The sequence below is a fragment of the Cornus florida genome, unplaced genomic scaffold (genome assembly GCF_030987335.1).
Source record: "Cornus florida cultivar Cherokee Brave unplaced genomic scaffold, ASM3098733v1 CherokeeBrave_3.0.0_Hap2_Chr07, whole genome shotgun sequence".
Taxonomy (NCBI): domain Eukaryota; kingdom Viridiplantae; phylum Streptophyta; class Magnoliopsida; order Cornales; family Cornaceae; genus Cornus; species Cornus florida.
Window position 1 is genome coordinate 30,033,181 of NW_026775577.1, and position 11,621 is coordinate 30,044,801.

Consider the following 11,621-nt stretch of genomic DNA (forward strand, 5'->3'; position numbering starts at 1 on the left):
TCTCTCTCTCTCTCCTTTCTCTCTCCTGCGTACAGTGTTTTGGTAGCTCCGGTGCGAGAGGTGTGGGAAGTTGTTTGGTAATATATGGAAGGAATGCGAGTCGCTTCTGTACGAGGTATCAATATGAAGATTGCCTAATATAGTATGTACTCGCTCGAGTAGGTAATTATTTCTATACTCTCTCTCAGTTTTTGTTTGACAGCTATTGATTGTGGGCCCAGGCCCCAACCTTTTTGTTTGGACATTGAGAAAAGAAATGACAGAGGGAAGAGAAAAGAAAGGAAATGAGGGGTGATTTTTTGAGATATGTTACTATATTTGGTATAAAAAATGACGGAATATTGAGTAAATTATTGTTTGGTGTCATTGGTTAGAGAAAATAAAAAAATAAAAAGGAATGGTGAAGCATCTTCTAGGACCCTAGTCATATAAACTGGTAATAAGAGCGAAAGTGAATTCAAAAGCGGGAGTGCGGTCTAAACGTAAGAGTGACACCAATTGAGAAGGATTGTGTGATTTAGCTGGAAACAACATTTTGCTTGAATTCAAATTTGACAAAAAATGGAAGGAGAGAAAAAATAATTAATTAAATATGTTTGGCAAGAGTTAAAATACGTTAATATTCATTTAAGTGTGTTGATTTATATATTTAAGGAAATGGTGGTAAAATAATACATCCACTTTTTAAGTGAACTGGCATAGGTTTTTTAATTTCATAAACTATCCATTATCACCTCACATTTTAAAAATACCTTCATCTTTAGAAAAACTTTATAATTAGTACCATTGTGAATTTGAAATTTAAATCATTGTTTTAAATTGATGTGGATTCACTTTTAAATATACTCTTATCTTTTAAAATAATTACAATTATTGTCATTGTAAATTTGATTTAAATTGATGGCGTTAATTATAAATTTGTTTTAAATGAGAATTTAATTAAAATTGAAGGGATAATTACTGGCTTGTCAAACAACACTATGATAGATTTAAAAAACTAATAAAATAACACAGATCTACGGATTCAAGGTCTGACCTCAGATGAAAATGTGTGTAAGTACTTACCTAATTAAAATATAGGATTAATTATACTCACGTCTCTTGAGATTTGTTATATTAATAGTCAAATGACAGTGAGCTAATTTTTGAATAATGACAACCCGTCATATTTTGAATTCAAAAATGGATGAAATGCCTACTATACCCTTTAATATTTTATTCATATTTATTTTTAAATATTAGATACATTAAATAACCAAAATATCCTTTTCTGAAAAAATATATATATATATATCTATACTCTCTCTCTCTCTCTCTCTCTCTAACCTCTCAAGTCTCAACCTCTCTTCCATCCCATCATCACTACCACAACCCGCCGCCTCCACCGTCCACCCCTTACCACAACCCGCCACCACTACCGTCCACCCCTTCTTTTTCTCTCCACTCACCACCACCACCAAAATATAAATATATGTTAACCACTCCAATCTATTATATGTATGTACATAGATATATATATATAGTTTGTATTTCGAATCTGCAATACTTATATATGAACCTTTAGATTTATTTATGTATATATATATATATATATATATATATATATATATATAAATTTGTATCAATTCAAAGCCCCAATTTTTCAAGGCTATCAGAGGATTCCAGAGACGAGATTTGTAACAGTAAGAATTTCAATGGCGTATTAAGAGGAGGATTTCCTGATGGTGCTGAGGATGAGTGCCACAACATGAGCCGGACTACAGGGCTCTGGCAGGGTGTGTATGTGTGTGAGTATATGTATGTGTATATATCTATCTATCTATATATATATTTATATATATGAAGGGAATTCGGGTCGATGTATCGAGCTCCGCGTGATTGTATGGTTGTTCAGTCGCCTGATCTTCAAGATGGAAAGGCCATTGTGGAAACTGTGAAATCTAAGGTCTTTCTTTTTCTATATAAGCTCACAATTTACAGTGAAGATTTGATATGGTTTTTCAATATAATTATGGGTTTGTGGACTTGCAATGTGGGATATTATAGGCTTAGATTATTTATGAGAGGTTTGATACACTTCTTCATCTGTATTTGAAGTTTTACACTGTCAAGGTAATATATTTTTTTTTTTTGAGAAACTTGATAATTTCTTTTCTTTTATAAATTATGGGTTTGAAATTCAAAATTGTAGAACTTGAGAAATGGATAACCATTAAATGATGGTTTTAGTACATTCATATGCAACCCATGGAGTTCGCAATGTGTATATATATTTTGCTTTTGGTTCTTTGTTGTTATGGATTCATATGATTTTGTACACGGTATTTATATGCAGGGTTAGTTTTGTTCATTAAAATAAAAAAAAAAAGGTTAAAATGGTAATTTTAGTCATTAACAAGTCAAAGTAATAAAGTCAAGTTACCTTATGTCAAACATGATAAGAGTGTTATTGTAAAATAATAAAAAAGTTAAAACGATAATTTTATTCAATAACAAGTCAAAGGGTAATAAAGTTAAATTATCTTGTGTCAAAGATGATAAGAGTGTTATTGTTAATTTTATCAAGCTAAAAAAAGTGTCATTGTGTAAAAATATGTCAATTATCATTTGACTGTTAATAAAGTAAATCTTAAAAGGTGTGAGTATAATTAACACTGTATATGACAATTCCGATCCACAAAATCACTCTTGTCACATTTTTTTTGATTTTTATTTTTATTTTTAGTTTTTTAATCCTAAACTATCATATCACTTCACATTTTGATTACACCCTCATCTTTACAAAAATTGATTTAAATCATTGTCTTAAATTGACTAGGATTCACTTTTAAATATATCCTTTATCTTAAAAACAAAACAAAAAACAAAAAAAACAAACAAACTACAACTGGTGCCATTGTAAATTTGAAATCTAAAATAAATGATTGTGATTTAAATTGATGGTGCTAATTGTAAATTTGTTAAAAGGATAATTTATTTATACAAAAAAAAAAAAAAAAAAAAAAAAAAAAAAAAAAAAAAAAAAAAAAATTGAAGGGATGATTAATAGCATGTCATCCAATACTTGATAGGTTTAGAAAATAAACATGTGACAATCGTGTGATTGACTTTCTAGACATTCACGAATTAGAAGCCCAAGTTAGACATGCGTATCAGTAATTACCTAACTAAAGAATATATATATAACTTTTGGTGGTCACTATCTATTGGATTTTAATTTTCTTCCTGCTATTTCTACGGTGAGAAGTGCTAGCGATTGTTGCACCACTGTCACGGCAGTGATTAGCTAGAAATTCAATCACTTTTGATACTTTTTTTTTGGAGGGGGGAGTGGTCATATTATTTTTTGTGGTTTTTTAAGCCTAAAAAAATTATGACCATTGCCATTGTAAATATGACATTTAAATCATTGTTTTAAATTGATGAGGATTCACTTTTAAATATATCTTTATTTTTTAAAAATATATGTATTACAACTATTGCAATTGTAAATTTGACATCTAAATGATTGTGATTTAAAATGATGGCGCTAATTGTAAATTTTTAAAAAATGAGTATTTATTTAAAAGTGAAGGGATAATTAGTAGATTATCAAACAACACTTTATATGTTTAAAAATAAAAAAACTCACTTGCAAATAAATAAATATATAATTCACAAACACGTGACAACTGTGATTGACTTTCTAGCAAATCATGAATTCAAGACCTGACCTTACCGAATCAAAGAGTCCACTATTTTTGTTGATCTGAATTTTCTTTAATAATGATTCCTCCTATTTGTACAGTAAAAAGTTCTAAAGATTGTGCCACAAGTTATCAGCTAGAAAGTCAATCACTGTTGCCACTTCTTTTTGGTGGGTGGTATTTATTAATTTCTTTTGGTTTTTTAAACCTAAAATATCATTGTCACTTCACATTTTAAATATACCCTAATCTTTAAAAAAATTAAAGGACCAGTGTCATTGTAAATTTGATTTTTAAATCATTGTTTTAAATTGACGAGTATTCACTTTTAAACATGCCCTTATCTTCATAAAAAAAAGAAAAAATTATAATTAGTGCCACTGTAAATTTCAAATTTGATATCTAAAAAATAAAATAAAAAACATATAATCCATTCACCAATGTTATGTGAATGAATTCTGAAAAAAAAAAAAAAAAAAAAAAAAAAAAAAAAAAAGTTAGATAAGATAATTCATTCACAAGAGATGAATTCTAAGGAAAAATAAATAAAAAATCCATATATATACAAGATAGATTCTAAGATTTTTTTAAAAAAAATACAAAATTAGTTTTATATATATATATATATATATATATATATATATTTACAACTATTTTGGTGAATGAATTATTTCCTTTTCTTTTTTAAAAACCCATTTATACAAGGATACTTGTAAAAATAAAAAATAAAAACAAAAAGAAACATATATATATATATATAGGAAAAAACAAAAAAGAAAAGACAAAAAAGAAAAAAATATATTCACTCTAGTTGTAAGAAGAAATATATGATCGATCTCAAAATCTATCTTGTACGATTTTTTTCTCGCTCTTTTTTTAACCATTCTTTTTATTCTTTTCCCATTTTTTTTTTTTTTTCTCTTCTCAAGATCCATCCATCTCTTGTGAATGGATTTTCCTATCTATATATATATATATATATATTTTTGAAAATGTAACAAAACACTATTTATTTTATTGTTTATATATATAGAGTATATATATACACGCACACATTTTCATGTGGATTGATTAAAAGAGGTGAGAATAACAAAAGTTAGCTAATTTAAAATATAGTACTTTTGTCTTAAAAAATTAATGCCAACAGGAACCAAATTTTATTTTTATTTTTTATATTAAATATACTAAAAGTATTATAAATTGTTGTCGGGACCCGAATTCGAATCATTATTTGGTCCTTAATCAAAATGGAGGACATCATTAATTGGAAAGGGTTTACAGGGTACACATATAATTCCGTATACATGTCTCTAATAGGTCGTTCAGCTTGTATTTTATAGGTGTAAGATTTCATTTGTCAGACGAAGGAGCTGAGAGTAGGCTTTGTGCGTGTGAGAGGCAGAGAGAGAGAGAGAGTGAGAGGTCCTCAATGGAAGAGAAGGGAAAGGGGAAGAAGCGATCCTCCAAACAATCATCTTCTCGTTCGCATATAAACATTATTGACGATGGCTGTCTCATGCACATCTTCAGCTTCTTATCCCCCTATTCAAGGTATACATATATATATATATATATATATATATATATGTATGTATACTATACACACACATTTTGGAACATTAATTCTTCTTGTTAGTCCAATTCTCAAATTATGTAAAGACCCAATATTTCATCTATAAATGTGTGTAAAAAGGTGAAACCTTTCTTATAAAGCCCTAATTTCTGTAAATTTATCTTCTTGTAGTTTAGAATGAACAATTGGGTGTAATTCATTGAAGAAAGTTCATTTGCCAGTGTAAAGATCGGATTTTTTTTTTAAATTTCTTGTTTCATTTTTCTAGCTTAGTTTATTCAATGGTCTCTAGAATGTTGTATCAGTTCTTTTTTTGTTTTTGTTTTTGTTTTTGTTTTTATTTTTGGAATTCTACGCTTGTTTTAATTGGATTTTAATATTGGGTCCTTATTATACCACTTTGGTGTCCCAAAATATTGTGTCAGTTGATTGGTAGTACTTATAGGATCTATTAGCTGTGAAGTATTGGTTCAATTATTTTGACTTTGGTAGAAGTTTATTTATTTATTTATTTTTTGATAGATTTAATTTTCGTAGAAGTTGAGGTAGATTGCGACGATTTGATGAGAGAAAGTCTTGACAATAATAATATTGGTAAAATTAAGGGAAAATTTATGTCACGCCTCAAAAAATTCTAACGCAAGAACCCTTGTCTTATACTAAAACTTGGTACGTGACTCATATCATTCATCCACCATAATCCATGATTAAATCAATAAGAAAATATTTTTATTCAAAAATCTATCAATCCGAATGAAATTTATTACATCCCCAACTAATTCAAAATTCCACCAACTAAGTGGATCTTATTACAAAGTGTTCACTAAGAAACAATAATAAAATCATAATGTAGAAATCCGGAAATCTCCTTCTCTCACTGAGCCTCCTTTGCAAGCTAATCCATATGCACCTGAAAGTAATAAAGGGGTGAGCTCACAAGCTCAGCAAGAAATTGCTAAACACTATCATTGTTCAGCAAGCTAATCCTTACTTAAAATCCGTATATATATACATATATAAGTGACCGCGAAATATCTACTAATTATCGTCATTCTATGATATTAACTCAACCTGTGAACTTGTAACCCATCTAGAATTTAAATTACTAAAATTCCCACTTACCTCACACGAGCCCTTGGCTCCCCTCAATCAGTTGGCGTTTTTAATACCATTACCTCACATGAGCCCCTGGCTCCACTCCGAATAAATGGTGTGCATTGCATAGTCCCTGACTACCAAATACACACATGTTTAAATAATTTCTACTCATAATATCATGAGTTTATCAACCACCTTAATTAATAATTAATTAATTAATTAATATTAACATACCAGTACCAACTTAATAATCCTAATTATAAAAAATTGTAAACTTATATTCTAAATTTCAACCTCAATATCACTCCAATTGTTCTGCCATTAATTGTATATAATACTCCATAATAAACAGAACCAAATCCATGAATTCCACTCAAACATAACGACAAGTGTAACAATCTATTTCTTATTGTCGTTCTACCTTACAGTTACTAATCGATTCCATTGTTTTGGATCATTTTTGTATTCCCAAAGAAGTCCCTACTTCCCTTTAAGCTTCAATCTCAATCAAACTTAATATATATAGCACACATGTATATATATAAGTGCATACCTTGGGACAATAATGCAAACCCAATAATTAACTTTAAGTGAGTGCACAACTTATCATCACTAAGTTCATTCTCTTATTCTGTTATTTCCACACACAAAGGATATATTCTTACCCAGCATATCAGAACGTGAATAGTGTCAAACTCCACCAAATTTACTACATAAATAACACCCAAGTGGTGGACCCCACAAGAACACATTTCCATTTCTTCTCCCCACCACAATTTCGGCTGCTAGCATGCATGTGCACTAATATATATATATAAACTGAATTTGGCTTGTGCGGGTGCCACTTAAATGAATGTCTAAAGAGGTTGATTTGGTTTTTGATAATATATATATATATATATATATATATATATATATATATATATATATATATATATATATTATCAAAAACCAAATCAACCTCTTTAGACATTCATTTAAGTGGCACTCGCACAAGCCAAATTCAGTTTTCTCTTCATTCCACATTCCAGGCTTCTACGGATTCCTTGCCTTTTCTTTCATATTTCCTTTACTAAATTAGCACTAAAAAACAAAACTATCATTAACCCTAATTACTAAATTTCTTTTATAACCCAACAATCAATCAGTATAAATCTATGCTAATATGCACCTCCAAATAAACAAAAGAAATAATGAAATAGATATAATTTCTATTCAATCAATAATTGTTGTATAATCTCCATATCACTAAAAAAATAAATATCATTAGTCCTACAATTAAATCATATCTAATAATCTAACCATTAATACATGAATAAATACAGAATTAGAAGCAAGAATTAACTTGCCTGATAATGGAATCTGCTTAAGCCTCTTCGTTACTCACAGAATAGTATTGCCCGTAAAAAAAATAATGTCGATACACCAAGTCTAGATATATATCTAGTAGTTGAGTTCTATATGCACTCTTAAAAAAAAACAAAAAAAAAATCAGCTAAACTGATAGCCTGATATCTCTCAAATTCCGTTATACGATAACCCTCGTAATTCCACATAGATATATATATTATATGAATAAACATGAATTCAAAAATTTTAAAAAAAAAAATATATATATATATATACAATATATATCTGGTTGTTACAATATAATATTGGCGAAGACTTGGCACTGAATAGTGGGTTGGAAAGGGGAGTGATCAGGGACCCCAAAATTGTGTGCGCTGAACATGTTCAACCACAATGGACATGTGAAATCCTGTTATGAACTTGAACTTTTGAAATTACCAATGAAAAGAAAATATCCATGACCTTGGTTGGCGACCTTCGTTGCATTTGGGAGGGGTGCCCGCCTAAGGTCTACCCAAGTAGTGGAGCCTACATCATAATTTGTGGTAGTGGCGGCCTGCGCTCGCTGCCTATTATTTCCTTGAAACATAAAAAATGAAATTTAGATGTCTGGATTGTTTGTATCGGTCATGCTACGGTTTGTGTGTTCTGAAAGTTTTTGTTAGCTTTGATATATGCATATATGATCTTGTTTGGTCTCTGTCACGAATTACTGTTGAGTTGCAGATCGGCATAACACGACCTCGTTTGCCACAGATGGAGTTACCTGGCATGTCATCCTCGCCTGTGGCTATGTGTAGATCGATCTGTCCAAGATTTATCTCAACCTGGAGTTTTCCCTAACATCGAAACAGCTGTCTCTGCTGCAAGGTTAGTAAAGTTGCATTTGCTTCTATTTCATGCGTGGATTATTATAGCATTTATACCTGATCAAAGACTTTGGGCATTGCAGGCCTGGTGACACCATTCTGATTGCGGCAGGAGGGATTCATGTTGCTTGTAATATTCAAATAAAAAAGCCCGTTTGCTTGGTATGTTGAAAACTCTTCTCCTGTAAATGTCACTTTAGTCAGTTGGTACCCTATGGGAGTTTGATTTTTAAAAATTGTAAATAGTTGGGAAATGCTGGAAATTCTATTTTTTGAATAATTTTATCCAAAAGTTCAGAATGGCTGCCATTTTTCCTGCCCTCTTTATGATAATAGGTCATATCCAAATTAATAAGGTATTATAAAATCAAGTTAGCTACCGTTTCATGTTTTTTTGAATGCTGTAGGTTGCATTCAGCTCCGAGTGGCTGTGGTATACCCTATATTTTGCTGGGTCTTGGCCATTCTTTCTTTTATTGTGAAGTTTTTATGTTGAAAGAAGTATTCAAAGTGAATTTAACTTCTTATCCCATAGGAACAACAAATGGTGTAAGAAAATGTTAATTGTACTTTCTAGAAGGAGTTTTCACTTAATAAAGGCTTTTTCAAAATGAGTGTGTCATGACAACATCCTCTTTTCCTTTTAGGTTTGAAGCATTATTGATATAATCTAATATTTTCATTTATACTATTAGCGGCCATGGGCACTTTTTTATTTACACCAATAAAATGGTTTTACCATATTTCTTTTAAACTCTCACTCAAGGTTTTCGGGATGACTGATTTTTTCAATCTGGATAAATGTGATAAATCTATCGCGGAACTAATCAGGGAGGGAACCGGAGGAAGTGGTGCAGACTATTGCTTTGAATGCACCGGAGCTCCACCATTGGTGGCGGAGGCCCTGGAAGCCGTTAAACCGGGAAGAGGGACTCTGGTACAAATTGGCGTAGGGCCTAAGCCGGCTATGGAGGTCTTGTTTTCTGATATTGTTGAGAACAAAACAATGTGGGTCAAACATGCTGTGGACTCAAAATGGGCTACTATAACGGGCCTGAAACACTTCAGAATAGTACAGAACAAACACCAAACAGGGCCTGAGTGTTTCTGAATTGTGTGTTTATTAATTGAATTAAATGCATGTGAGTGTATCCCATTTGTGTTCACTTGCCCACCAACTCCAACACATACATGTATTCTGAGTGTGCAAGAGATATTAGAGTTGTCAGAGAGTCATCTACTGGCCTCCTCCCTAATTATGACACCAGAATTCACAACCTATCAATCGATTAGTCTCATTTATGTATTTTTATATATTAAAACATGATTTGAATTTTTTCTCAATAGATTATACAAACCACGAGAGCAATAAACATAGAGAATTCCAAACTAAAGTTCTTAAGTTAATCTAATGAATGTTGTCTATCATAACTAACAATTGCTTCACTCTACAAAAATATACACCCATATGATAATAATTTAGTGACAAAAGAAATATTTTTCTCAATAGAATATACAATTTGTAATATATATATATATATATATATATATATATATATATATATTTCAAGCACACACTGGTCTTAGAGAATGAGAAGTGGGGTGGTTTATAATATTTTGAAAACCAAATGCATGATTCATATTCTCCATATCATAAACTTTTTTTAAAACTATATATATATAATTAACATAAATAAGAATTTGAACTAGGAAGGACATTTGTTCACACTAAACGTCGGGCAGGGATGAGTAGAAAGGTCAACATAGATTTCAAATAGCCAAAGAACTTTTTCCTAGTTATGATTGTGAATTTAGGCTAACCGGGCGGTTAGAGAGAAAAATTAGAGCTAAGGTTATTCAAAATTTTAAGTTGCCCGAAGCTACAAACAATTTAATTGGTACTAAATAGGAATTAATTCTGACAGTTAACATTCCCATAAATTCTCATTGGGACAATATTTGGGTTAGAGTAGTTGCACCGTTGTAATCACACGTGTTACAACTTTATTGTGACATAGAAAATGAAATGAGCCATTCCAATTTTTCTTTTTTTTATTTTTAATAATTTTTTTTAATTTACAATTAAAGATGATTTGTATATCACATATATGGTTATGATGGTGCAAATATACAATACCATGGTTATTTTACACATGGTATCTGTTCAAAGGAAATACCTCCCCCACCCTCTAGTATATATTATAGTCTAATTATTCAGTTCTTTCCTCAACCTTCTCTCTAGCTTTGATCCATTTGCTAGAACTCATTCTTGCTTCAAACCTCCACATTATCTCACTATATTGATATATATATATATATGCGTGTGTGGAAACAGCTACAGAAACACTAGACTCATGCAATGCTACCACCACTACCACCAACAACAACTACGGCAACAACAACCGTACCTCTAAAGGCCAAGAGTCCCACCCTTCCTCTATGACCACCACCCTAGGCGGCTACCTGGATCACCGCCTTGTCCAAATTGGCATCAATGACATTTTCTCGGTACTAGGTGACTTCAACCTCACGTTGCTTGATAAACTCATGATTGCGGAGCCCAAGCTTAAAAAATTGGCCGCTCCAATGAGCTGAATGCTGGCTATGCTACGAACAGGTATGCAGGGTCGTATGGCGTCGGGGCATGCGTTGTCACGTAACCACGTTCACAGTTGGTGAGCTTAGTGCACTCAATGCCATTGCCGGCCGGTGCTTATAGTGAGAATCTTCATGTCATTTGTGTTGTGGGTGGTCTGTCTGCAGGTAAGTTCTGTTTGGTGTATATATATATATATGCATTTGAGTTTTTTGAAATGAAAAAATGTAATGGATATTGCATTGTAGGTGGTGTTATCATGTTACTGTTTAAATCTATCTCGATTTCATTTGATATTTAAATCCCTTGTATTTTCAATTTTATAATGGATGGCTTAATATATATAGATATATACTATTAATTAATTTATTATTTTTGGCAAATAACTTCCATTATTACAATTGGTATTGTTGTGTTACATATAGACTATTATCAATAACGTGGAAGAT

The 11,621-nt window shown here is 31.0% G+C and overlaps 1 protein-coding gene across 1 annotated transcript; it reads left to right on the top strand.

Annotated features, from left to right (window-relative positions):
• Positions 1-5,040: 5,040 nt before the first annotated feature.
• On the top strand, positions 5,041-9,554 carry LOC132266925 (F-box protein SKIP5-like). Its single transcript, XM_059767943.1, has 4 exons — positions 5,041-5,245; positions 8,445-8,577; positions 8,660-8,738; positions 9,408-9,554. The coding sequence occupies exons 1-4, from the start codon at positions 5,116-5,118 to the stop codon at positions 9,444-9,446; spliced, it is 381 nt and encodes a 126-aa protein (XP_059623926.1). The 5' UTR covers positions 5,041-5,115; the 3' UTR covers positions 9,447-9,554.
• The last annotated feature ends 2,067 nt before the right edge of the window (positions 9,555-11,621 follow it).

Excerpts from the sequence above, each read along its gene's own strand:
- LOC132266925 (XM_059767943.1), top strand. The coding sequence starts at position 5,116 with ATGGAAGAGAAGGGAAAGGGGAAGAAGCGATCCTCCAAACAATCATCT. Across the intron at positions 5,246-8,444 it reads CCCCTATTCAAGGTATACAT|ACGACCTCGTTTGCCACAGA; the intron begins ATATATATATAT and ends GATCGGCATAAC. Across the intron at positions 8,739-9,407 it reads TAAAAAAGCCCGTTTGCTTG|GGAGGGAACCGGAGGAAGTG; the intron begins GTATGTTGAAAA and ends GGAACTAATCAG.